At 39.2% G+C, this 24938-nt stretch overlaps 8 protein-coding genes and 1 long non-coding RNA gene across 13 annotated transcripts; 8 read left to right on the top strand and 1 right to left on the bottom strand.

Annotated features, from left to right (window-relative positions):
• The first annotated feature begins 412 nt into the window (after positions 1–412).
• LOC124350725 (extensin-like) lies at positions 413–2045 on the top strand. Its single transcript, XM_046801545.1, has 3 exons — positions 413–536; positions 615–678; positions 1039–2045. The coding sequence occupies exons 1-3, from the start codon at positions 519–521 to the stop codon at positions 1851–1853; spliced, it is 897 nt and encodes a 298-aa protein (XP_046657501.1). The 5' UTR covers positions 413–518; the 3' UTR covers positions 1854–2045.
• Positions 2046–4279: 2234 nt separating this feature from the next.
• LOC124350805 (splicing factor 3B subunit 4-like) lies at positions 4280–5367 on the top strand. Of its 3 annotated transcripts, none has more exons than XM_046801635.1 (4): positions 4280–4495; positions 4598–4707; positions 4824–4911; positions 4991–5367. In XM_046801635.1, exons 1-4 carry the CDS (start codon positions 4323–4325, stop codon positions 5118–5120), a joined length of 501 nt encoding a protein of 166 aa, XP_046657591.1. In that variant the 5' UTR covers positions 4280–4322; the 3' UTR covers positions 5121–5367. The 3 variants fall into 3 exon arrangements, with proteins under 3 accessions (XP_046657591.1, XP_046657592.1, XP_046657590.1); XM_046801636.1 differs by having other exon boundaries at positions 4787–4911; XM_046801634.1 differs by having other exon boundaries at positions 4787–5367.
• A 576-nt stretch (positions 5368–5943) lies between these two features.
• LOC124350571 (synaptic vesicle membrane protein VAT-1 homolog-like) lies at positions 5944–9011 on the top strand. Its single transcript, XM_046801339.1, has 13 exons — positions 5944–6040; positions 6125–6280; positions 6356–6608; positions 6669–6807; positions 6874–7089; positions 7156–7452; positions 7525–7716; positions 7783–8125; positions 8194–8268; positions 8334–8441; positions 8507–8620; positions 8683–8802; positions 8871–9011. Exons 2-13 carry the CDS (start codon positions 6133–6135, stop codon positions 8882–8884), a joined length of 2019 nt encoding a protein of 672 aa, XP_046657295.1. The 5' UTR covers positions 5944–6040; positions 6125–6132; the 3' UTR covers positions 8885–9011.
• A 120-nt stretch (positions 9012–9131) lies between these two features.
• Positions 9132–13064, top strand: LOC124350676. The gene is made up of 5 exons (XM_046801475.1): positions 9132–9608; positions 9680–10531; positions 10601–10712; positions 10774–10879; positions 12568–13064. Exons 1-5 carry the CDS (start codon positions 9510–9512, stop codon positions 12572–12574), a joined length of 1176 nt encoding a protein of 391 aa, XP_046657431.1. The 5' UTR covers positions 9132–9509; the 3' UTR covers positions 12575–13064.
• A 24-nt stretch (positions 13065–13088) lies between these two features.
• Positions 13089–14928, top strand: LOC124350664 (extensin-like). Its single transcript, XM_046801463.1, has 3 exons — positions 13089–13190; positions 13267–13333; positions 13569–14928. Exons 1-3 carry the CDS (start codon positions 13173–13175, stop codon positions 14699–14701), a joined length of 1218 nt encoding a protein of 405 aa, XP_046657419.1. The 5' UTR covers positions 13089–13172; the 3' UTR covers positions 14702–14928.
• Positions 14130–24664, bottom strand: LOC124350861. The gene is made up of 2 exons (XR_006921197.1): positions 24597–24664; positions 14130–14171 (listed from the first exon to the last, which is right to left on the bottom strand). It is a non-coding gene; the product is annotated as an uncharacterized LOC124350861 (long non-coding RNA).
• LOC124350783 (TD and POZ domain-containing protein 1-like) lies at positions 15507–17048 on the top strand. The gene is made up of 2 exons (XM_046801613.1): positions 15507–16230; positions 16304–17048. Exons 1-2 carry the CDS (start codon positions 16218–16220, stop codon positions 16906–16908), a joined length of 618 nt encoding a protein of 205 aa, XP_046657569.1. The 5' UTR covers positions 15507–16217; the 3' UTR covers positions 16909–17048.
• Positions 17280–19819, top strand: LOC124350635 (glutamate receptor ionotropic, delta-1-like). Of its 2 annotated transcripts, XM_046801426.1 has the most exons (11): positions 17280–17592; positions 17682–17791; positions 17855–17939; positions 18028–18186; positions 18247–18445; positions 18523–18743; positions 18802–18924; positions 19000–19151; positions 19244–19428; positions 19478–19596; positions 19690–19819. In XM_046801426.1, exons 1-10 carry the CDS (start codon positions 17503–17505, stop codon positions 19567–19569), a joined length of 1416 nt encoding a protein of 471 aa, XP_046657382.1. In that variant the 5' UTR covers positions 17280–17502; the 3' UTR covers positions 19570–19596; positions 19690–19819. The 2 variants fall into 2 exon arrangements, with proteins under 2 accessions (XP_046657382.1, XP_046657381.1); XM_046801425.1 differs by having other exon boundaries at positions 17283–17592; positions 19244–19596.
• On the top strand, positions 20642–24126 carry LOC124350629 (speckle-type POZ protein-like). Of its 2 annotated transcripts, none has more exons than XM_046801418.1 (2): positions 20642–22382; positions 22445–24126. In XM_046801418.1, the coding sequence occupies exons 1-2, from the start codon at positions 22331–22333 to the stop codon at positions 23911–23913; spliced, it is 1521 nt and encodes a 506-aa protein (XP_046657374.1). In that variant the 5' UTR covers positions 20642–22330; the 3' UTR covers positions 23914–24126. The 2 variants fall into 2 exon arrangements, with proteins under 2 accessions (XP_046657374.1, XP_046657375.1); XM_046801419.1 differs by having other exon boundaries at positions 20643–21974; positions 23869–24126.
• Positions 24665–24938: the final 274 nt, after the last annotated feature.

Genomic DNA, 24938 nt, shown 5'->3' with positions numbered 1-24938 from the left:
TTCTTGAGGAAGTAAAACAGGTGGACGAACCAGCAATAAGAGAAAAGCACTTTCTCCCCTCTGAAGGGGAAATTCGCGGATCTATCGGAATTCTAACGAACAAAAAAAGCTCAAGGAGAGTTAAATGAAGACGATATATATAGAAATTATAAGGAAGAAAGTACAAGATATTGAATAAGGATAAGATACAATACTGAATGTATATATACGAAGTTGGTTCCGCCCAGTTGTGTTGTGGTCGCCGCCCATTGTTTCGAAGAGCCTCAACAGGTGGAATGTTTGTTTTTTTCTTAGGGTTTTTTTGTTCCATCTTTTTTTCCCCCGATCAGATGTTTACTTTAATTGTGTTGGCAGTTATGCTGCGCTTAGTTTCTCTTCTTTTCTCCTCATTATCCAACCACCACCGAGTATAGTCCTGCTGCTGCTACTTTGGGTATATAAGAGTCGAATTCGACGTTCAAAAGACACACACTACACTTCCAGCAGCAGCAAAAGCAGCAGCTCGAGCTAAAGCAATCATGACAATCAGCCAATCTGTAAGCTTTAATTAAATTTTTCATCTCTCCGGCTAATTTAAGTACATGTAACATTAATTTATGTATTATTTTTTCCAGTTCCTCGTAGTTTGCCTTCTCCTGGCCACTTCCCTCGCCGAACTCAACCGCGAAAAACGATCACGTAATTATTGTTTAATTTTTCAAATTATTATTTATTATTAGTATTTAGTTTATTGATGATCGTATATTGAGCTAAAAAAAAACCCTGGAATTCCGGAAAAACCCTGTTCAGTGTGTTAATTGTAGCCCAGCAGGCAATGAAATTTGGATATGCCATAAAGTTCTCTGGTAACTGCAGGTATAACTTATTCAAAAAGGGAAAATATACTTTGGAAAATCCGGGAAAATCCAAAGTGCCTTCCACTAGTGAAATGAGCTCTTAATAACAGAGCGGAAGATGTGTCTGTTGTACTTCTTACCTGCTGACTTACAATCTGTCCAATATTATGAAATGGGTCAAATAACTTTCTCTTAATTACAGCGGATGGACACGGACATCATGGACATCACGGACACCATGACCACAGCCACGATCACGGACACCACAGTGCTGCTCCTATTCACACTCCCGATGCCGGCGCAGCTCATGGTGGCCCAGTAGCAGTTCCAACTTATGATGCTCAACCGGCTCAGCACCATGATCATCATCATCAATCGGCCCCAACTTACGATGCCCAGCCTGTTGCTCCTTCCTATGAAGTTGGACCATCTTTCCAAGCTCCTCAACAGTATGAGGCCCAAGAAACGTCTCACCACGGCGCTCCTGAATACAATCCTCCTGCTCCTGAATACAGCCCACCTGCTCCTCAATACAGCCCACCTGCTCCTTCCTACTCACCACCTGCTCAACAGGCGTACCCGACCCAACAAGCAGCATCTTCTTACAGTCCTCCTTCACCTCAATACAATGCTCCAGCTCCTTCCTACTCCCCACCAGCTCAGTCCTATGAAGCCCCCCAACAGTATTACGAAGAGCCTCAACAGTCATACGGAGCCCCAAAAGGCAAGAAGCCCAAGTCCAGTTACGGTGCCCCCAAAGCTCCTAAAGCCCCCAAAGCCAAGAAACCAAAGGGCAACTATGGCGTACCAAAGGCCGCTAAGAAGCCCAAGTCCAGCTATGGAGCTCCTCAACAACAATCTTATGCTGCCCCAGCTCCTTCCTACCAGCAAGCTCCAGCTCCTTCCTACCAAGCCCAAACTCCATCTTACCAGGCCCCAGCTTATTCAGCTCCAGCTCCATCCTACACTCCCCAGTCTGCTCCCCAATCGGCCTATCCTCCACAATATGGTCGTTAAAAAATTATGTTGAGTTCACTGCGGCTGGTCCACATAATACCTTCACATCACCGTCATCCAAAGCTTTGTTGCACTGCATACCTGATCGCTTATCTGCACACATTTAGAGTTCTACATGCTTCTTTTTTTATTGTAGGCTTAAAGCCTAAAGCTGTTACTTCAATGTTACAATATACAAACGTTGACCACTCACTTAAATTTCGCCTTATCTTTAAATTGTTATATCACGAGTTGTTATTCTGGGAAAATTCGACAACGAACCGACAGCTGAATGATCAACTCGCCTTCGCCCGCATCTACATAGAGTTTATTTCAATTTTAAATCATTTAAAAATCAATTCAGCCTTCACTAGCAGGGTTCCGAAGGAATCTGTTAATTAGTTTAGTAAGTACTTGTTTAGTTGTAATTTTTTTGTTTTGATGACAAGTTGACGCGCTACCTTATCACGATTTTATCACTGGCTGTGTGTGGAAGCATTCCCTATTTGTATGATGCAATATTCTAGACTACCTGATTAGGGTGATGTTTATTTCTTCACAATGAGGGAAAGTAAAGTTACTACTAACATCTGGAAAAAGAATTCTTGATAGGTGATGCTATCAGCGAATCGAGTTTGTTGTGTACGAATTAAATGATCACAGGAATGTTATAATTGTCATTAAGATTGACATGATGTTCTCTCATTTATTATTTTTCGAAATTTTGACCCGCACTATTAACTCCTGCCGAAGTTTTTGAATAACCCGCCCATCCAGATTTACAAACACATTTGTAAGTTTGTTACTCTAACTTGTTACTCTACTCTAATTAACTCCTCCCCCTTTAAGTCCTTTGAGCTTTGTTGACGGGATGATTTATTAATATAGAACTTATAACATACGTTTAATATGTAAAAAAAAACATATATTTTAAAAATAAAATATAAAATGTCTATTATATATTTAGCTAATTGAAAACATAAAAATATTATAAGAAGAAATAAAAGGTGTTTGTTCAGGAATGTTGGTTCCTCCACCGGTTGGGCAGGTGGCGGAAGCGAAGGAATCAGGAGATTTGAGTTGGCCATTGGTTGAGTATGGCTATTAGTCGTTTCGTACGTTAGTAGATCACGTACTTTCTCAAACATCGGGATTACTGGGTACAGCACCAGTTGGAGAGGTAATGTAACCCATGATGGAATCGGGATACCAGACTGAGCCATGGGTTGTGTATGGCTAGCAGTCTGGTTAGTTGGATAGTCTGATTGATTAATCTGGTAGTTCGAATTCATTCGTGTATCAGGTTCGAAATCGATATCCACGAGTAATTCGTTCAAGTTCTGCGTCGGCTGATTAGGCCTTTGCAACTTCTTCGCGTCGTCTGAGTTGTGGACAAAATGCCAGCACCAAGTGTATATGTAAGCAAATAGATTCGACATTTTGGTTTTTATAGCTTTGACTATAAGGTACCTCAGAGAAAACTGTGAACTACCTTGATGGGTGCTGGGGGTCCCTTATATAGCCCTTCGATCGCCAATCGATATTCGCAACAGCCGTTTGCGTTAGTTATTCGATTATATTTTAAAAGAGTAAAAGCTAATTTCATTAAACTTTAGTTAATCTGAAACTTTATTGTATTACGCATGTATTTCAAAAAAGAAATCAAGTTTTTAATCAATAGTGATCGAGATATATTCGAAAATAAAAATCCCATGCGGCTGCCATCCCTGCCAATCCCCTATTGCGCAACATGCGTGACATGTATTACGTAATAGGAACATTCCGTTAATCAACTCAATGAAATAATTACAGTAGGCCTACTTTAAGTTGAAAAATTTCTACAACGAACCAACAGCTGAATAATCAACTCGTCTTCGACCGTATCTACATAGAGTTAATTTCAATTTTAAATCATTTAAAAATCAATTGAGCGTTTCGAAGAAATATGTTAATTAGTTTAGTTAGGACTTATTTAGATGTATTTCTTTTGTTTTGTTGACCTTGTCACGATTTTATCACGACTGTGTGGAAGCATTCCCAATTTGTATGATGCAATTTTTTAGACTTCCTGATTGGGTGATTGTTTATTTCTTAACAATGAGGGAAAATAAAGTTACTATAAGCATACTATCATCTGAAAAAATACTATTCTTGATAGGTGATGTTATCAGCGACTCGAGTTCGTTGTGTACGAATCAAATGATCACATGAATGTTATAAACTTATAATTGACATAAAGATTGACATATATGTTTGCTCATTTATTATTTTTCGCAATTTTGACCCGCACTACTACTCGATACGACCGTTTGAATAGTCCCCTAATGAATTTTCTATAATCAGCAACCTAACCTTGGACACGCTGAATCCGGTGGATGAAATTGCGCAATGTTATCGACTTATCGTTCGCTATAAAAGAGCGTGAAGATGCGATGGAAAAACATTCACTTTCTTTTGGTCGCTTCAGTTGTCTATTCCACTTTGAGAAAAATGCAGTTTTCTATTTCTAAAATGTCGATTGTCTCTCTATTGTTCTTCATCGGCTTGCAGGTTAATCAGAGTATTGCAGTTCCAGTATTTAGAGATGCAGCTTCGATGGCCTTCGCCATCCAACACCAACCGGAATTATTCCGGCTTCAAGCTGCACAACCTACAGGTTTAAGGTAAAATGTCGCTTCAAATTGTGTCATGTTGCTATAAACTTAATTATTTTATTTTATTGATTATTAATTGATTATTATTTATTTGATTTAATTGATTTGCAGAGCTGAATCTACTCTGCTAGTTCCTTCAGTCAATTCCAATTTTCTTTTAAATTTGCAATATCTTTCGGGGCTTTTAAATTCTCTGAGCTCCCTCTTGGGCCAATCGCCAGGTATTATTTTATTTTATTCAAATCTTCTAATGCGAACGTAATATTAATTCCCGTTCCTGTGTACGGCAATTAAATATAGCGCCAACCGCTACTGACGCACCTACACCCGCTACTAACGCACCTACACCCGCTACTGACGCACCTACACCCCCACCCGCTTCCGGACCATCAAATAACGCGCCCCCGCCACCCCCTTCAAGAGCAGTAGGTGCAAATCTAGGACAAGGAAGAGTTATTCCCTCACAGGCTGATCAAAAAACACTATTTTATATGCCCGGCCTAGGAGGATTGTTGCAGCAAGGTGCGATCGATTTCCGCGGTCTTCAAGTCGCCCAGCTAGGCTAGGAAAGTTATATCCTTATATAACAACTCCGACTGTTTCCCTATCGTTGGTTTTAACAAACTATCGATAACGACATTTTTAAAAACATAATAATACGAATTATGGTTTTCTTTTCGTTATACTTTCGTTTTTAGTTTGACATTTTATGATTTCCTTGTTTCCAATTTTTAAATTTATCACAGTTCATTCTGGGTGGCTTTATTATTTTATCGTAAATTCTATTCCGTGTATTTTTTTTTGTTACAACATTTTGATAGTGGCATTATATTGCCGCATCATTTCGGGTCTCTTTAATAAAACGGTGCTTTCGGTTGCAATATTCTTATCATCTATTTCATTCACAATAAAATTAAAGATCAAAATATAGATGAAAGATGAGTATAAAACTTTCTCCGCAAGCCTTGGGGCGTTCCGGTTGATTTTCATTCGGAATAAAAAGGGAAAACCGAAAATGTTTGCCACCAGAACTGCCAACATATATTCCAGTCTGTCCATCTAATAACGCGGTTAACTAATCGACGTCGAACGTCACACACCTAACCACCGGGGACAAATCTAAGTCTGAATGAGTCAGTTGAGCCCGACTCAGTAGAAAGTAGATCACACATATATTTCCGAGTTGCAACGTCGTCTTCTTTCTTGGTATTGAAAATTTTATTGGTGCGATTTAAACGTTCGTAGCGCGTTGTAAAATGTAAATGTAAAATTTGGCAATTTCTTTTGGTTTCCATCCGCCAACAGTTCTCGCAAAACACTTTTTCACTCTTCGAGCAACGTCGAATTAAATTGTGATAAGATAACGGTATAAACATCTATAGCGAAACGGAAAAAGAACCAAGTTCATCGGAAGTCTCGCTTTTTTCTCAGTATTATTTTTGTCCTTTTCAACGTTGATTCGACCTCATAAAAGCAAGGTCCAACCTTGCAAACGACACACTCCATCATTGGTGGTCTAGTAGAGAACAACTCAAGCGTCTGCATTGTCTTCAAGTAAGTTAAACATTCAACCATATTTTTCTACCGAGTGTAAACCAAATTAACATTATTGTCAACTGTTTTTTGTTTATTGATTAGCTGCAAATATGTTTTCCGAAAAGCACAACGAGCCTGCTACTCACAAAACTGTCAGCGAGATGGTGAGTGAGCATCCGACAACTATTCAAACCTCTTCGCCAACCGCAGCAGAACGTCAGCGGAAAAAGTCGATCAACGAAGCCGATGAGATCGAAAGTGAGTTTGTCACTATATAATCCTGTGTGTGCATAGTTTCATTTTTTAAAAATTTATTTAATTGGTTGTCTACAGAGGAGGTGAGGGAGCTTCGTCGACGTGACGAGGAAGAGATTCGTCGCAAGCATCTGGGAGCCTTGAAAAGAATCGAACAACATCTCAATCAGAATGGTGGAGACTTGTCTTACCTGTTGAATCAGCAAAGGGTTCCCACCGAAGTGAGATCCGTTCAACTGACTGGATTCGGACTGGGAAAGAACATCAATATCGCCAAAGTTCACATTCCACTACCGTTGAAACACGAAGTTCTCATTCGCGCCCATTCTTGGTAAGTTTCAAATTTTCCCAAAACGTTTGATTTTTAATTAATTTCATTGTTGTTATTCAGTGGAGTTAATTTTGATGATGTCATGACTCGTAATGGAATGCTGGACAACTGGGTTCGTTCATTGAAGGCACCTTTCATCATGGGAAGTGAAGTGGCAGGTGAAGTTATCGGACTTGGAAAAAATGTCACTGAACTGAATGTAAGTTTTATCCATCTTGTCCAGTTGTTTTCAACTGATTATTAATAATTGTTATTTTGTTTCTAGTTGGGTGATCGAGTCATGTGTCTACCAGAACGCAAAGCTTGGAGTGAATATGCCGTGTGTCGCGTCGAGCATTGCTTCAAAATTCCCGAAGAGATGAGCTACAATGACGCAGTGGCTTTGACTGTCGACGGGATCGTGGCCTACTCTTTGCTCTTCCAAATGGGATCTCTCTACCCTGGCAAAGCTGTTCTCTTGCACTCCACTCCGGGCGGATTGGTAAAAATTAAAATGTCAAATTTTCTCTGAGAATTATTTTAAAATTTAATTTTGGGCGTGTTTTAGGGCTCTATGGTGACCCAAATGGTTCGTACCGTGCCAGAAACCATCCTCTTCAAAATCGCGATGGAAAATGAGGGGCAGATAAAATTCACGAATCAAAATGTCCACTACATCGATCACGATTCCGACTACGTCACGGAGATCCGGCACAGTTCTCCCCACGGCGTCGATCTGGTTCTCGATTGTCAATACGAGGACAATTTCCTTCGTGATTTAAATCTTCTGAGACCCATGGGGAAATACGTCCTGTTCGGGACTCAGGCGGCCGTTCATCGCGGATTCTTCGATAGCGCCAGAACCGTGAGTTAATCACTTAACTACTAATTATAATGTCCAACTTGGATGTTTTTAATTTGGTTTTTCTGATCGCAGTGGTGGGGCAAAGATAAAATTTCACCACTGAAACTCTACGAGGAGAACAAGAGCGTCTGCGGATTCAACTTACGTAACTTGCTCTACTTCCAAAAGGATCGCGATTACGTCCGTGAAGTATTCTGCAGGGTTTGCAAAATGTGGCAAGAAGGTTCCATCAGACCTGATTTCGACGTTCTTCTGTTCGATGATGTAAGCTTAAATTAATATTGCTTGGAAATCATTTCATCTAATAATTTAATTATGTCCAAATTTTAGCTGAATGAAGCGTTGCAGCGGATGCAGGAGCACGGACAAATCGGCAAAATCATTTTGAATCCGACCGAGTCCAGAGAAACGACGGAAATTCCCGACTATTACGCCATCGCCGAGAAGAACGTGAAGAAGAGAATCTGGGACCAGAAGCCGTTCCTGAACAAATTGGGATTACCTGAGCCAGGTGAATTGGTCAGGGACAAGTCGCTGGTGGAAGAGGAGAGAGAGCGTGCCCAGCAGAAGGAACAAGAGGAAATGCAAAGGAAATACGAGCAGCAGCAGCAAAATCAGCAGTATATTCAACGTTTGACTCAACCCCAAGAGAAATTTTACGAAGCAAGAGGAGGTAAAATATCTCTTAAATCGGATTTAGTTTCATTTAATTAATTTGGTCTAATTTTTGTTTGTGCATAGCGGTTCCTGAAAGGACTCAGACTCCGTCGACTTATGAAGTCCGCACTGGGAACTTGTCCGGCGAGCCTCCAATTGGTAAACGTGTTTTTTAATATCGGATTGAATGTGATGGGATTTCATTATCTTTTTATTATTTCTAGTTTATGATCCTTCTTCCGGACGAACTGTGTACAATGTAACTACTGCAGAAACTTGTCCGTATTTGGCTCAAGCCGCTCAACAACCAATTTCTACTACGGTGAAAAATGGTGAGATTAATTTGCAACTTAATGTTAATTGCAGTAATTTTTAATTTAAAAATTCTTGTTTGTAGTGCCCAGCTTCCAGACTGTAATCAAGGAACCGCTGACATCAACTCGTGCTTCCACCGTGACAGCCGAGACCGGAAGAGAAGTCGGAAGAGAAGCCATCTTGACCAAGGAGAGAGGTAAATTAGTACATTCTTAATTGTTTATACTGTAATGGTATTTTATTTCATTTTTGTTTTAGTTGAGCTGTCAGTCCCAATGACCAATAAAGAGGTCATAAATCTGAAAGAACAACTTCCTGGAGCCGTGCTGGAAGATAAATATACAGGAGATAAATATACTCGTGGCCTTCTGGAAAAACGTGAGACAACACGAGCTTCCATTAAATTAATTCTATGCAATATGCTAATTCACAATTTTTTTTCTCAGGTACTAACGAATGAGATCGATTTGTATGAGGATCGTCATATTTTTGCTGAACTTTTAGCGCCACCTTTTTTAATTCAGATTTTAATTTCAAACGAAAGATTTGTAATTCACTTCCACTCGAAATAAACATAGAAAATTTAATTGTTTAGTGCTTTGTAAAATTTACTTTCGAAAAATTCAGTCGACTAAAATAAATATTCGTTGATCTATTTATTGGAATGTCGCAACGTTCAAAAATGTTTGATTTTGATCGTTCAGTTTTTTGTGTCATCTGCACCAGTCGGATGTGTACGCTCCAACTTCCAAATTCCAAATTTCAATAAAAGTCCAAATCGCTGTCTGTAAATTCTAAACTATAATTACCAAATTGTTATTTGAGAACTGTTGCCATGAAATCAACATAATCGTTTTCAATAGCATTACCACGTGTCAACTGACTACGAAACCTGTGTGAAAGGTCCTATTTCTTATCATCAAGGACGAATATTTGTTACCCTTGGTTATGTATAGCCGCAGGGAACGCTGATTCAATCAGTCTCGTTATTGTTGCTCAAATCGAACGACGCCCATCTCCGATGCTGTGAGACCTGCCTAGACTAGTCGTCGACTTATGACTTGCATCCAGTCACAAAGTGTTTCATGAAGGCCTATTCAGATCGTCAGATGGAGTCTGTACTTCCTGAAGCAATGGTGGAACCAAATTTCACTCGAGAGGAAGTCAAATTCTCTTGTATGCAAGTAAGTTACGAGTCATCTAAAAAGTATTTGCAAGTGTAATTATAATATTGGCGTTCTCGTTTCTTTTTCAGGCGGAAAAGTTGGAGGGCGTCAATGCCGTTTGGCAATATTTGGACTCCTACCGCATTAATTTAATTGAGAAATCTGCCAAATTTGAGTCTGAGAAGAAATTGTTCGAGTCTCATCGCAAAAAAGCTTTAGAGCAGATTCACCTCGATTTACAGTCACAGTTTCAATGCAAAATCGAAGATTTTATCAGAAAGCTGAACGAAGCTACACATCTGTTGACAGCGAGGAAACAAAAAATCGATAAACAGTCGAAATACATCACCGAATTGGAAGATAAACTTAAAAGTTCCCAGTACAATGTTACACTCCCAGTTACTGTACAAGAAAAAGCTTTAAACAATCAAACTTTATTCGAACTCGAACGTGAAAATTCTTCGTTAAAATCTGCCATTGAATTTTCAAAGAAGGACTTCGAGGAGCGACGTTTTTTGGATAACCGCATCACTGAACTTGAAACTAATGTCAATCAACTGACTGAAGAACGAGATCAGTTACAAGAAATGGTTCAACAGTTGTCTAAAGAAAAACAAGAATCAGTAATAGATGACATATTCAAATGCAAGACTTGTGATGCCATTGTGTCTGCTGAGCAACTGGATCAGGAAGAAACAACACAACTTGTAAACCTTTCATCAGAGTCATCCGGTTGTCATTCTGAGGTGGTATCTATTAGATATGATGTGGAAGATGTGGCAGTACTGAGTGAATTGCACCCGTTGAGTGCAGAAGAAAGCAGGAACATATGGCTAATTTTTCATACTTCTACCTCTCAACACTTCGTTGCGTCCAGTATCTACCTTAAATTGATTAACTCTTCATGGAGATCAGAACACACTCAATCTTTACAGGCACTGGTATTGATCTAAATTTGCAAGTTTCGTGTTTAAACTTTTTTAACGATTTAATTTAATCATTTTTATTAGACTGAGCTGCTGGAAGCGTGCGACACTAATATTCAGTACCTCCAATCTATTCAATCCTGCTTGAAAACTTCGGACAGCAGCACTAATGATAATGTTGTGACATCTGTCAAACGTACGTAAAATCGTGACATTTTATTCCATTTCATTGCTTTATTGGTTTGCTATTTTTGCAGAATTGTTACAGAAATGGGTCCAGCTGAATGTAAAAGTCTACCTTTTTCAACGCAACGTCGAGCAACAAGGTCCAATCTGCCCGGAACAATCTGCCACTTTTCCAAAGTAAATTCTCTATTCCGCTATTTTTTTGGTAAGACCCCTTAAGTTATTCTGTAGGGGAAGTCCAAAGAGAACAACCATAACGTTTTCGTATAGCCACAATTAGTCGGCTTGATTTAGAAATATTCGTTTGACCCTTTTTTCCCCTATTAATCTCTTCTGGAATTTCTTATTGAATTGATTTACTTATTGAATTCTTATCATTTGTTTATCACTCTTATTTGCCCATTTCATTTTTCCTTGTTTTTGTTAACATTTTTTAAAACTTAAATGGCAAAAGAGTACATTAATTCATTCATCCTGATTCTCTCTGCATTTTTAGAAAGACTTTGTGCAGTAGCCACGGTATGTAAAATTAATGTAAGGAGAAAACACAGTAAAAGTAGACTTAGTCATTCAGAGTGCTATAACAGCTTGGCAACAAATGCTTTTGCTGCCAAACTGGATCACTAAACCACTTTCACTAAAGTAAAGTCAATATAGCGTATACTGTAAAAACACATGTAGATTACGGATGTTTGCGGAATCAAGCCAATAACTAGCCAAAGTAACGATTCAAATATGGACCCTGTGGTTTCCGTGAACTTCAAAAACATTATTTTTTTTTTTAATGCGAGTCAATGAGTCATTATTTTATGTGGGACTAATTATCAGCTCATAGCGGGATTTGGGAAAAACTCTTACCATAAGAACCTATCACTTTGGTTGATAATTAAAAAACTTTCGTGTATAGCGATCGTATTCGAAGTTTAAAATAGATTTTACTTGGCATTGTTTTGTAGCTAACGGTACGTTCCGGTTTCTTGTAGTTTGCAACTTTACTGCCAATTTTTTCAACAGTTTGTAATTCATTTTCACCTATAGATAATGGAATATAGAAATAGACTATTCCCATGATACTAAAGAAGAAGACCGCTCTCTAGAATCTATAGATTTGCGAAGAATTGTGTTGCGCTAAAGCTTTTGAAGAAAACACTGCGACTGGTTATGAGCGTGTTGTTTACGAGCTAATATAAAGAACAATTTGGGGGAATTTTGTCTTTAACAATTTATGTGATTTGCGATATTCCCCACATGTCCGGGTTTTTTTTCTTCTCCGATTACCGGCCTAGTGGTGTGTTGTGTACGAACTGTCATAAATTTTTGGTAGAAACGAAACAAAACTAGTGTTTTATCTAGACTAAATTGACTTTCCATAACGTTTCAAAGAATCGACAAATTCGAAACATTCACACGAAGAAAAGACCTCTTATTGCTATTGCTCATCCTAGCGAAACGCTTTCAAGCGATTTCACTTAAATGGAAAACACCTCATCGTTGGGTGGCAGGTGTACCAGTTTAGCACTTGTCCTTTTTTCGCCTTTTTTTTTGTTAAACAAAATTTTCACCGGGTTAATAAACGCCGGAACAAACCTTTTAGAAATTATTCCTAAAAAAGAAAAGAAAAATTACCTTTATTTTTCATACCTGCGACCTATTTTTAATAAGGGCCACGTAGAAAGCTAATGTTCATTTGGGGAATTTCCATACAGAAATCACCGTCATTCTAATTTCCCCAGTAATAATAAGGCAGAAATGTAATTTTTTTCTGTGTCATTTGCCATTACTTTGCAAAACCTCCTTTCTCAGCATGATTGACAGCTAACTCGAATGAGTAAGGGCGTTTCATTTAGGCAACTTTTCTCTTTCAGCAGCTGAGCCTACGAACAACTCTCACCACCGAAATCACCGGCCAACAAATCGGTCATATTTGTCGTCGTGTAGGACATGCGATGACGAGCTTCCACAGGATGGCAACAGGAGAAAGAGAAATATATGTTCCCGCTGATAGGTGAATTCGGAATGGACCGGGTAATCCCGGGACTACAATTACCAGAGAAAGAGAGTTTGAAAGAAAAACAGTTGGAAGAATTAAGGAAGCGATAAAGAAGGAAGGAATTTGCTATTACTGGATGGAGTTGATAAATTCGTGGTCCCGTCGAGCGCCAGTGTGTAGTAGTAGGTCTCTTTTGCGGTCACTTGCCGTGCGCTAACGCGTAAAAGGAGGAGATTGGGCCGAGCAGATGGCGTGTGTTGCTTAATATTTTATTTTCTTATTTTCTTCGCGGTTAATGGACGACATCTTGATGTCGTTTCCTTTATTTGTGTTGGCAGTTATGCTGTCCAGTTTCTCTCCCTTTCTCTTCCTTTTTAGATCCCTCCTCCACCGATATGCCGCCACATTTGAGTCTCGACGTATATAAGCGTCGGCGTCGCTGTTCCAGAACACACATCCAGCAGCTAGCAACAGCTAATCATGGCAATCTCTCGAACTGTAAGCTGGATTTTTTCCCAACTATCTATTTCTTTATTGAATTCATTTTTAACATTGGCCTGTATCTTCTTTCTAGGTTCTCCTGGTCATCTGCCTTCTGGTAGCAACTACTTTGGCTGAATTTAACCGCGAAAAAAGATCTCGTTAGTTTTTTTGAATAATTACAAATTTAAATATTTTTTAAAAATTCATTCTTCCTTAAAAAAATAAAATTCAAACTTTTCTTATTGAAGCATATCGTGCAAATGAAGTTTTCTGAGTAGGAGAAAGTTTAAATTTCTACGTGGAAAAAACAAACATTAAATTCTGTCCCGTAGTGAAATGGGTTTCTTAATGGGCACTTATTAAATGACCCGACAAACTTTCTCTCAATTACAGCGGATGGACACGGACATCATGGACATCACGATCACGGACATGACCACGGACATGACCACGGACACAACCACGGACACCACGGCGCTGCTCCTATTCACACTCCCGATGTTGGCGCAGCCTATGGTGGCCCAGTAGCAGTTCCAACTTTTGATCAACAGGCTCACCACCACGATCATCAGCAACAATCGGCTCCGACTTACGAAGCTCAACCGGTTGCTTCATCACATGATGTCCAACCTTCCTACGAAGCACAGCAACCAGCCCAAGAGCATTTCGAAGAGCATGCCTTTTCGGCTGAACCAGTTGTTCCTTCTTACGATGCCCAGCCGTCTGTGCCATCCTACGATGCCCAGCAAGCTGCACCATCTTTCGATGCTCCACAGGGACCTCAAGAATATGAAGCCCAAGTTCCACCTTTCTTCGGTTCTTCAGCTCCCGAATATAATCCCCCGGCTCCTGAATACTCGCCACCTGCTCCTCAACATCATGAAGCTCCTCCAGCTCCTCAATATGGTCCTCCTGCTCCTCAACACAGCCCGCCTGCTCCTGAATATAGTCCTCCAGCTCCTCAATACAGCCCACCTGCTCCTTCCTACTCACCACCTGCTCAACAGGCGTACCCGACCCAACAAGCAGCATCTTCTTACAGTCCTCCTTCACCCCAATACAATGCCCCAGCTCCTTCCTACTCCCCTCCAGCTCAGTCCTATGAAGCCCCCCAACAGTCTTACGAAGCACCTCAACAGTCATACGGAGCTCCAAAAGGCAAGAAGCCAAAGGGTAGCTATGGTGCTCCTAAAGCTCCTAAAGCCCCAAAAGCCCCTAAATTCAAGCGACCCAAGTCAGGCTATGGTGCTCCTAAGGCCGCCAAGAAACCCAAGTCCAGCTACGGAGCACCTCAGCAATCGTACGGTGCCCCAGTGCAGTCCTATGCAGCTCCAGCTCCATCTTACCAAGCCCCAGCTCCTTCATACCAGGCTCCAGCTCCATCTTATCAGGCCCCAGCTCCATCTTATCAAGCCCCAGCTCCATCTTATCAAGCCCCCGCTTACTCGGCTCCCGCTCCAGTCTACGCTCCCCAGGCCCCCCAGCAATCCGCCTATCCGGTCCAGCAGCAAGGCTATGGCCGCTAAACATGACGTGAGTTCACTGGTTGATTCACGTTTCATTTGTTTAATCATCATCAAGCTTCTTAGTATTCGAACTATTTGTTACTTTTCATCACCCGCTTACAGTTATACCCACTTTTTTACTCAGCCAATTAATTGAACGCTACAATGCATGTTATCTGCTCAATTAAATATTGTTTCCACATCACTGAATAATTCAAAACAATAAAAGAAGCTGGTTTCCTTGACAATCAGTGATTATTTACCTTAGGATTAGGTCTAAATACGCCGGAATCGCGATAATTCAAAAATAAATCAGGTTGTTGACCTGTTTAACGACTAGGAAGTGCAGATTAAAACGGATATTGCTTAGTTCTCTCCGGTTCTCTCATCAAAGTTACGAAATGAATAGTGAAAAGCTACGTTATCCAGTGTCGGCCAAACATTTTTACAGTAAAACGAAACTGATGAAAACAAAAATAACCTTGATTAATATTGCGGGTGCGTTTTATATTTTTTTTTCGGTTACATAATTCATGCGATTCATGTTCTAGTTTATTGATCATTTTTACCGAAGCCCGAAGGTGAAAAACTGATGATTGTTTACAGCCACTCGCAACTCAGCACACGACTCACCATCATCGTCAAAGAATTCGTATAGTAATCATTAGCCTTGAAGCATGAGGTGATTTTCCTTTGAAAAAGTAACTTATAAAATTAACTTAGAATTTTAATGAATCTATCCCTGCGCTTGTGCCGTTGCGGCAACGTTGCAAGTGGCAACGCCGGAATTTTCGATGATTCCCGCCAAAAAACCGTTACAACAGTTTCATTTGTTACCGTTACCTGGTTTATAAACAAGTTTTCAAACACTAGCTACGTATGTGTTAAATAGCTTATAGTAGCGAAGTTTCAAGTACAATAAAGAGTTGATCAGGACTTTCATCTAATGTGAAAACCCTGGATTTATCTGTGGTGCAATTGTAAACGCCAGTAAGCCCTAGTGTCGGAAGTAGGCCTATTACAATTCTATGCACATGTGATTGAAACAATTGGTTCTGTTTACATTGCTACCATTAGAAATGTGTGACGGTTGTTACGAACAAATTTTTTCAGAAGTCATGGTGAAAGAAATGAGGAATGGCTTATACCATATTGATTTGCATTTATATCCTCCTGGAGAAATTGGTATCTTTAGAGAGATAATTCAACTCCCTGGGTCTCACTCAGATCGCCGTTACAAAATCATTTATAATGATGAATGTTATCTTTTAAGAAACTGTTATGTTGCATTCATGCTTACTGTCGAAGAAATGCCCTCCATCAGTGGTTCTGAAATGAGCACAGTGAACTCAAGTTTAATTGATGATCAAGAAAAACCACAAACTAAAAGCCAAAAGTTTGGTGAAACATCCTTTCTCTCAGAAGATCTGGAAGCCGAACCATCATGTCCAGTCCAAGTGTGGATTAAAACTAATTATGAAAAAGCTGCAAGTTCTAAATCTTCAATGTTACCAATGGTGAAGTATGGATCAAACAAATGGAGAATGGAAGTAACAAATCCAATAGATCTGGCAGATGATGGCTACTATTCCTTTTATCCTTGTTCAATAACCATTTTGATAGATCTTGGAACTCCGGTAAGAGAAAGGAATGTGATCATGATGTCGGATGGGTTGGCTGAAATGTTTTACAACCAACATTTATGTGACGTGCACTTCGACTTTAAAGACAGCCAGACTGTTGGTGCTCACGTTGTTATTCTATCGGCCGGCAGCCCAGTTTTTTCCGCTATGTTTCGATCTCAGTTTCTGGAATCAAAAACCAAGAAAGTGACCATTGTTGACATTGACATTGAAGTGTTCCGGCAGCTCCTCATCTACCTGTACACGGGCAGCGCCCCAAAACTGGCCGAGGAAAACATGACGCAGTTGCTCTTCGTGGCCGCGGACAAATACAACATCGACAACCTCAAAACCGAATGCACCGATGCTTTGCTGAAACATGTGAATCTCGACAATGCCATCCGTTTACTGGTTTGGTCTCATATCCACTCAGTAGCAAAGCTTAAGGAAGCAACCTTGAAGTTTTTGGCAGCCAACAGTCTTGAAATCTGCTCCCAGCCGGAATGGATACATTTGATTAAAAACTACCCAAAATTGTGCCTGCTGGCCACGCAGCACATGTCAAAACTGCTAAACAAAACCAACAAAACTGCTAAATCGACTTAATTTCATTTTCCCTTTCGGATTCCATGTGAGAAACACGTAAAATTTGTGTTACCCCCCTATACTTATGTTAACTTCTCATTCGCGGTCAACCATTTCATTAAGTGTATTTGTTGTAAATGTTTAACGCAGAAAATAGAATGTAGAGGTTTATGTAAATTTCTACGTCATTTTACTATTGCATTGAAAAGCTTTGTTAAGTGCTGAACTATTTTCATGGACTTTGTGTTAAGCTATTTCTAACCTTCCTTGAACAACAAATTTTTGTTTTATTTACATAGGAGTTGCATCAATTTAATTGGAGGTATGGTTTTTAAAATTTTTATTTATTCGTTACATTTTTGAAAAGATGTTTTGGGCGTCATCACCTTTTCAACTGATTTTTAAAACTTTTTTTTTTGTATTCAATAAAATGACTTTTTATTATAGGTTAAATATTTATGTCGTACTTTGGTTGTGTTTCTAGGTATCCTTGACAACTCGAGCGATTTATGCTGATATCCTTGCGATGAAAAGAAGAATATCTTCTCCGAACGGCTGTCATAACCACATTAGCATTTTGCTGTTGTTTACCTTTTTCTGAGCTGTATAAACAGAATGAAGGTGGCGGTTTTACTCGTCTTGACCAGACTTATCTTAGGCAATTCTTCATATCTAAGTGGAAAACATCTCGTCGTCGGATTGCAAGTACAGCGACACCTCAATAATTTCAAACCATTTTTATAGGCCAACAATCTAATTTTTTTTCGAGAACTTAATACATGTATCTTCTAAAGGTTTCCCCAGTTCATCTCTACGCGGCAAGAAACAGTTCCGGCTACATTCTCAAGGTCGACGGTGTAGCAGTAAGGACTCTCAATGCGCTATCCAAACGATTTAACTTTACGTAAGCTTTTGATAGGTGTTTTATTTCAAAGTGAATTTGATTAGAGATTCATTTGATGTGCAGGTACTCAATCCTTCAGGTTAATGATACTCGATTGGAGAAGCAAAATGACGCTCTACCAGGACTTGCTTACTACATGGAGAAAGGAGTAATACAATTTGAGATATTACAACTTTTCAGATAGGCATTTTGCATTTAAGTGATAATTGATGTAATCAAATTTTTCCCTTTTACAGAAATGTGACTTGGTTCTTGGAGTCATCGTGATGACGCCAGGCCGTTTCGCCGTTGTAGACTTTGCAGGAGGATACACGTACACATCCGTCGCCATCGTGATTCCAATGCCGAAATTGTTAGATAATTCATACGCCGTAGCCAAACCTTTTCAGGTTTCGGTAAAAAGAACACTTGTTTTTATTATTCTGATGAAATTTTAACTCAAATGTTGAAAACAGGTTTGGATCGGGTTATTATTAGCAACGCCCATTACGGCTGTAGCGATCTACTTTTTCTTACGCCCGTTTAATTCTGCATCGGTTTCCGATACTGCCTCAATCAACGAGACGCAGGGTGGAATAATTCGTCGTGAAACTACGACCCAAATTGGCCTTGCTGAAGCTTTTTTCCAGGTTTTCGGAATTCTTTTAAATCAAGGTGAGAGCTGATTTTTGCTAGAATACCAAAGACAGAAAGACTTAAGTATTCAACCATTTACAAAACATTCTAAACAGGAGGATCTTTTCCAGCAATGCGGCCTGCGTTATTTTTCATTGTGGGTTCTTGGTGTCTAAGCGCTTTGGTACTCGGCTGTGCCTACAACAGTCTCTTGATATCTTACATTTTGGGATCTAATTATCAGGCCGCTCTAGTGGTTTCCCCCGCAGATCTTGTCAAAAATTCAAAAATTCAGATTGCCGTCAACAAAGGGAATGGCGTGGATATCGTTCTTTCGGTAATTCAATTCCAAGCTTAATTTTGATACATTTGTCATAATAAAGAACAAATTTCAGTCGGCGCAAGACGGAATGTATAAAAATCTGGGCGATAGACTGCGTGCTAACCCAAAATCCCGCTGCGAAACTACTCAAGAATGCATTAACCTTGTGAAATATGAATCCTACGCCTATCTACACGTAATTTTTAGTTTAAAAAAATAATTTGTAGTATGTATGGGCGTGGGGGAAAACTAATTTTCTTTCTGTTATAAGACCATGTTTGTGGCAATCGATATTATCGAAGAAGATTACAAGACCACCGGTGAATGTAATCTGGCCTTGGCCAGAAAAACCGACCCCGTACCTGGATCTCTTGCTTGGGCTCTGCCTAAAAGAAGTCCCTATACTAAGCTCCTAAGCCTAGGGTAATATTAATGTCATTTATTTTGTTCTTGATAACTAATAATGAGCCATTGATTAAATCTCTGTCTGTAAAAAAAAAAATTTCGTGACACAGGTTCATGGAGTTGCACGAAGCCGGTCTGATCGACGAATGGATTGAAAGTGAACAGAAGAAGCGCAAAAACGCAACTCTTTGTATGAACGAGGCTCGTAAAAGGCAGGAAATCAAGGCATCATCCGACAATCAAATCCAAATCACTCTGGCACATTTTTCTGGCGCGTTTTACGTCTTGGTCGGAGGTTATTTCATTTCCTTTGTTAGTTTCATCCGCGAAAACGTTTATTTTAGGGTCTCGAGGTATTTTAAGAGACCGAATAAAAATGAAATTGTTGAAGGACCTGTGGATGAAGAAAACAATGTGCCCTTACCTTGATGGATAATCCACGGTAAACAACAAAAAAGTCTTGGTAAAAACAAGTTCTCTATAGTACAGCTATAAGTAACTACCTTAGAAAATATTTTCTAGTTGATTCTCATATTCTCATTTATTTTTTTGGCAGATTCTTGGTCCTTTGAATGGTTGATGTTGAACCTCCCATAAAGTCAGGGACAAATTGTTGATAGCAGTATCCGGTGCTAGTATTTTTTCTTTGTTTTCTGTTGTTTAAATAATAGGTACGGAATATATGATAATCCATATGAATTTATTATGATTCACTTCGGGATTGTTGTTATTCAAATTATTGGCCGAAAAAGGTAAAATGCAAAAGGTATCCGACATTAAAACAAAAATAACCTTGAATAATTTTTCGGGTGCATTTTACGTCTTGTTCATCGGTTACGTAATTTCTTTCATCGTCTTCGTTAGCGAAAATATTTATTTAAAGAACACAAAGTTTAAAAGAGGTTGCCCTAGAATTGCGCCAAACAAAATAGGGAAGGAAATTGGTAGTCAATCAAGTGCCAATCAAGAGGCGAGAGATGATCATTAACCTGTACCGATAACAGGCAGGGTGTCTGACATAGAGATAGACTAAACGGAATTAAAAATTAATTTAGATTTTTTATTATCAATAAATTTTTAAAGAGGGCTTGATTTTTTTACCTATTTCACATTCAAACAATGTTCCCAAGTTTGATCAGCTAATATTCAACCACAGGTTCAACTTTACGTGGTAAAAAAAATTCACTGAGACAATAGACATGCACCTATGTATTTTTTTGTCTGCTTATCATATTCTAGTTTATTAATCATTATATATTTTTGCCAAAGACTGAAAAGCTTATGTTATTAGCTATTAAATGTTAACAGCCACTTGAAAAGTCTGTTTGCATGGGGAGACTGCACACGACACACCGTCATCGCCAAAGAATTCGGATTATAGTTAATCATTAACCTTCAATTATGAGGTGATTTCTCTTTGAAAAGCTAATAGTTAGCCAACTAACTTAAAATTTCAAAATTCTTTTTCCTATTCTCGCTGAGTCGTCCTGCCGTGGCAACGTCACGAGTGGCAACGCCGAAAACCCGAAATTGTTGTCGATATTTCAGTTATCGAATAAACCGTGTTTCACATGGACATGGTTTAAAGTAGAGAAATTTAAAGTACGATAAATAGTTGATCAGGCCTTTCATCTAAAATATGAAAACCATTGATATATATGTAGTGCAATATTGTAAACGCCAGTAAGCTAGTAAGCTCTGCACATGTGATTGATGTTACTTCCATTAAAAATGTGTGAATATTGTGACGAACAAACTTTTTCAGAAGTCATGGTGAAAGAAATGAGGAATGGCTTATACCATATTGATTTGCATTTAAATCCTCCTGATGAAGAAATCGGTATCTTTAGAGAGATAATTCAACTCCCCGGGTCTCACTCAGATCGCAGTTATAAAATCATTTATAATGATGAATGTTATTTTTACAGAGACTGTAATGCTGCATTCATGCTTACTGTCGAAGAAATGCCCTCCATCAGTGGTTCTGAAATGAGCACAGTTAACTCAAGTTTAATTGATGATCAAGAAAAATCACAAACTAAAAGCCAAAAGTTTGGTGAAACGTCCTTTCTCTCAGAAGATCTGGAAGCCAAACCAGTCCAAGTGTGGATTAAAACTAATTATGAGAAAGCTGCAAGTTCGAAATCTTTAATGTTACCAATGGTGAAGTATGGATCAAACAAATGGAGAATGGAAGTAACAAATCCAAGAGATCCAGATAATCGCTACTATTCCATTTATCCTTGTTCAATAACCATTTTGATAGATCTTGGAACTCCGGTAAGAGAAAGGAATGTGATCATGATGTCGGATGGGCTGGCTGAAATGTTTTACAACCAACATTTATGTGACGTGCACTTCGACTTTAAAGACAGCCAGACTGTTGGTGCTCACGTTGTTATTCTATCGGCCGGCAGCCCAGTATTCTCCGCTATGTTTCGATCTGAGTTTCTGAAATCAAAAACCAAAAAAGTGACCATCACTGACATTGACATTGAAGTGTTCCGGCAGCTCCTCATCTACCTGTACACGGGCAGCGCCCCTAAACTGGCCGAGGAAAACATGACGCAGTTGCTCTTCGAAGCGGCGGACAAATACAACATCGACAACCTCAAAACCGAATGCACCGATGCTTTGCTGAAACGTGTGAATCTCGACAATGCCATCCGTTTACTGGTTTGGTCTCATATCCACTCAGTAGCAAAGCTTAAGGAAGCAACCTTGAAGTTTTTGGCTGCCAACAGTCTTCGAATTTTCTCTCAGCCGGAATGGATGGATTTGATTAAAAACTACCCGGAATTGTGCCTACTGGCTACGCAGCACATGTCAAAACTGCTAAACATAACCAACAAAACTGCTAAATCGACTTAATTTCATTTTCCCTTTCGGATTCCATGTGAGAAACACGTAAAATTTGTGTTACCCCCCTTTACTTATGTTAACTTCTCATTCGCGGTCAACCATTTCATTTAGTGTACTTGTTGTAAATGTTTTACGCAGAAAATAGAATGTAGAGGTATATGTAATTGTAAACTCCTACGTCATTTTACTATTGCATAGAATAGCTTTGTCAAGTGCTAAATTATTTTCACGGATTGGATTGGTATGAAGCTATTTCTAACCTTCCATGTACCAAAAGTGTCTTATTTACACAAGAGTTGCATCAATTTATTTGCAGATATGGGAGATTAATTATCATGTATCGTTTAAAAGTACTGCATTCACGAAAACGGCTTAAATCCGGAATAGGTGACAATTTTGAATATATTCGTTGTTTTTATAGTTTTAATGAAAATTTTATCTCTTTGAAGGTTTACCGAACGCGAGAAATGAAAAGAAAATGGACAAACTAGAAATTTCCCATCACTCTGCTTTTACTAAAATGGAACCAAATGGAACTGTAAATTGTAATTTTAATGAATCTAATCTATCCCTGCGCTTGTGCCGTTGCGGCAACGTCGCAAGTGGCAACGCTGGAATTGTCGACGATTCTCCGCGAAAAAAAAAAAACCATCACAACAGTTTCCGTGGTTTTGCAGTACAAGTTCTCTTAGTCTTTACATGTGTTGTACAATTATTCTGTTACATTGCTACCAATAAAATGGACGAATCCTCTGACAAAGAAAATTTTACACCAGAAGTCATAGTGAAAGAAATAAGGAATGGATTGTACCATATTGATTTGGATTTCCGATTACGTCCTCGAGAAATTGGGGTCTTCGAAAAGATAATTCAACTCTATGGGGCCCACTCAAATTGCAGTTACACAATCGTTTATGATGACAGAAGTTTTAAAGACGAAGAAGGTTTTTGTTCTGGATTCATCTTTATTGTCAAAGAGATGCCATGTGATGACCCTTCCTTCACTGGTACAGAAATGAAAACAGTGAATTTGTGTTTAATTAATGATCAAGAACAACCACAAACAAAACGCCAAAAGTTGTGTGAAACTTCCATTGTCTCAAAAGAACTGGAAGCCAAACCGTCATGTTCAACCAATGTGTGGATCAAAACTAATTATAAAGATGCTGAAAGCTCTGAATCATCTATGTTACCAATGGTGAAGTTTGGTTCTAACAAATGGAAAATGGTAGTAAAGAATCCCAGAAATCCGAGGAACAATTGCTACAGGTATCGTTATTCAGTAACCATTTTTATAGATCTTGGAACTCCCATAAGAGAAAGGAATCTGATCATTTTTTCGAATGGGCTGACCGAAATGTTTTACAACCAACATTTATGTGACGTGCACTTCGACTTTAAAGACAGCCAGACTGTTGGTGCCCACGTTGTTATTCTATCGGCCGGCAGCCCAGTTTTCTTTGCTATGTTTCGCTCTGAGTTTGTGGAAGCAAAAACGAAAAAAGTGATCATCACTGACATTGACATTGAAGTGTTCCGGCAGCTCCTCATCTACCTGTACACGGGCAGCGCCCCTAAACTGGCCCAGGAAAACATGACGCAGTTGCTCTTCGAAGCGGCGGACAAATACATCATCAACAATCTCAAAACCGAATGCACCGATGCTTTGCTGAAGCGTGTGAATCTCGACAATGCCATCCGTTTACTGGTTTGGTCTCATTTCCACTCAGTAGGAAACCTTAAAGAAGCAACCTTGAAGTTTTTGGCTGCCAACAGTCTTCGAATTTTCTCTCAGCCGGAATGGATGGATTTGATTAAAAACTACCCGGAATTGTGCCTACTGGCTACGCAGCACATGTCAAAACTGCTAAACAAAACTAACAAAACTGCTAATAATTATTATGATTACCTGTTTTAAGAACGGGAGTATTAACGTTCACTTTTACAAGCGTGCATTACATGCTAAATCGACTTAATTTCATTTTTCCTTTCGAATTCCATGTGAGAAACACGTAAAATGTTTGTGTTACCCCTTAACATATGTTAACTTCTCATTCGCGGTCAACCATTTCTTTTAGTGTATTTGTTTTAAATGTTTAACGCAGAAAATAGAATGTAGAGGTTTATGTAATTGTAAATTTCTACGTCATTTTACTATTGCATTGAATAGCTTTGTCAAGTACTGAATGATATTCTCGGATTTGGTGTGAAGCTGTTTCTAACCTTCCATGTACAAACAAAAATGTCTTATTTACACAGGAATTGCATCAATTTATTTGCAGATGGGAGTTAAGATTTTCATTATCATTATTGTTTAAAAATACCGCATTCACGAAAACGGCTAAAATCCAGAATAGGTGACAATTTTAAATATATTCGTATTTTATTTAGTCGTAATGAATATTTTATCTCTTTGAAGGTTAACCGAACGCGAGAAGTGAAAAGAAAATGGACGAAACCGAAAACGCAGTGAAAAGGTTGATGGTTTGGCGGCTGGTTTTTGATCTTCTACAGCACAATCAGTTCTGAAGCGGAATATAATGCGACCACCACCTGCTCCTCAACATCATGAAGCCCCTCCTGCTTCTTCCTATTCACCACCTGCTCAACAGGCGTACCCGACCCAAGCAGCATCTTCTTACAGCCCTCCTTCACCTCAATACAATGCCCCAGCTCCTTCCTACTCCCCACTAGCTTAGTCCTATGAAGCCCCCCACCAGTCTTACGAAGCACCTCAACTGTCATACGGAGCTCCAAAAGGCCAGAAGACCACGGGTAGCTATGGTGCTCCTAAATCCCTAATTTCAAGAGACCTAATTTAAGCCATGGTCCTTACTCCCACCAAGAAGTCCAAACCCATATCATATCATAATCCTTTGATTAAATCTTTTGACCTTGACCAACAAAATTGTAAAACATATAATTTCGTGATACAGGTTCCTG

The sequence above is a fragment of the Daphnia pulicaria genome, chromosome 7 (assembly GCF_021234035.1).
Source record: "Daphnia pulicaria isolate SC F1-1A chromosome 7, SC_F0-13Bv2, whole genome shotgun sequence".
Taxonomy (NCBI): domain Eukaryota; kingdom Metazoa; phylum Arthropoda; class Branchiopoda; order Diplostraca; family Daphniidae; genus Daphnia; species Daphnia pulicaria.
The sequence above is the reverse complement of the archived record's forward strand: the minus strand, read 5'-3'. Positions and strand labels throughout refer to the sequence as shown.

Coding starts and splice junctions, on each gene's coding strand:
- LOC124350725 (XM_046801545.1), top strand. Junction 679..1,038: donor CAACCGCGAAAAACGATCAC/GTAATTATTGTT, acceptor TCTTAATTACAG/CGGATGGACACGGACATCAT.
- LOC124350676 (XM_046801475.1), top strand. CDS start 9,510: ATGAAGGCCTATTCAGATCGTCAGATGGAGTCTGTACTTCCTGAAGCA. Junction 9,609..9,679: donor TCAAATTCTCTTGTATGCAA/GTAAGTTACGAG, acceptor TTTCTTTTTCAG/GCGGAAAAGTTGGAGGGCGT. Junction 10,532..10,600: donor CTCAATCTTTACAGGCACTG/GTATTGATCTAA, acceptor CATTTTTATTAG/ACTGAGCTGCTGGAAGCGTG.
- LOC124350805 (XM_046801634.1), top strand. CDS start 4,323: ATGCAGTTTTCTATTTCTAAAATGTCGATTGTCTCTCTATTGTTCTTC. Junction 4,496..4,597: donor GCACAACCTACAGGTTTAAG/GTAAAATGTCGC, acceptor ATTGATTTGCAG/AGCTGAATCTACTCTGCTAG. Junction 4,708..4,786: donor CCTCTTGGGCCAATCGCCAG/GTATTATTTTAT, acceptor AATTAAATATAG/CGCCAACCGCTACTGACGCA.
- LOC124350635 (XM_046801425.1), top strand. CDS start 17,503: ATGAAGGTGGCGGTTTTACTCGTCTTGACCAGACTTATCTTAGGCAAT. Junction 17,593..17,681: donor ATCTCGTCGTCGGATTGCAA/GTACAGCGACAC, acceptor TATCTTCTAAAG/GTTTCCCCAGTTCATCTCTA. Junction 18,187..18,246: donor CCAAACCTTTTCAGGTTTCG/GTAAAAAGAACA, acceptor TGTTGAAAACAG/GTTTGGATCGGGTTATTATT.
- LOC124350629 (XM_046801418.1), top strand. CDS start 22,331: ATGTATCGTTTAAAAGTACTGCATTCACGAAAACGGCTTAAATCCGGA. Junction 22,383..22,444: donor ACGGCTTAAATCCGGAATAG/GTGACAATTTTG, acceptor ATCTCTTTGAAG/GTTTACCGAACGCGAGAAAT.
- LOC124350571 (XM_046801339.1), top strand. CDS start 6,133: ATGTTTTCCGAAAAGCACAACGAGCCTGCTACTCACAAAACTGTCAGC. Junction 6,281..6,355: donor CGAAGCCGATGAGATCGAAA/GTGAGTTTGTCA, acceptor GGTTGTCTACAG/AGGAGGTGAGGGAGCTTCGT. Junction 6,808..6,873: donor AAAATGTCACTGAACTGAAT/GTAAGTTTTATC, acceptor TTTTGTTTCTAG/TTGGGTGATCGAGTCATGTG.
- LOC124350664 (XM_046801463.1), top strand. Junction 13,334..13,568: donor TAACCGCGAAAAAAGATCTC/GTTAGTTTTTTT, acceptor TCTCAATTACAG/CGGATGGACACGGACATCAT.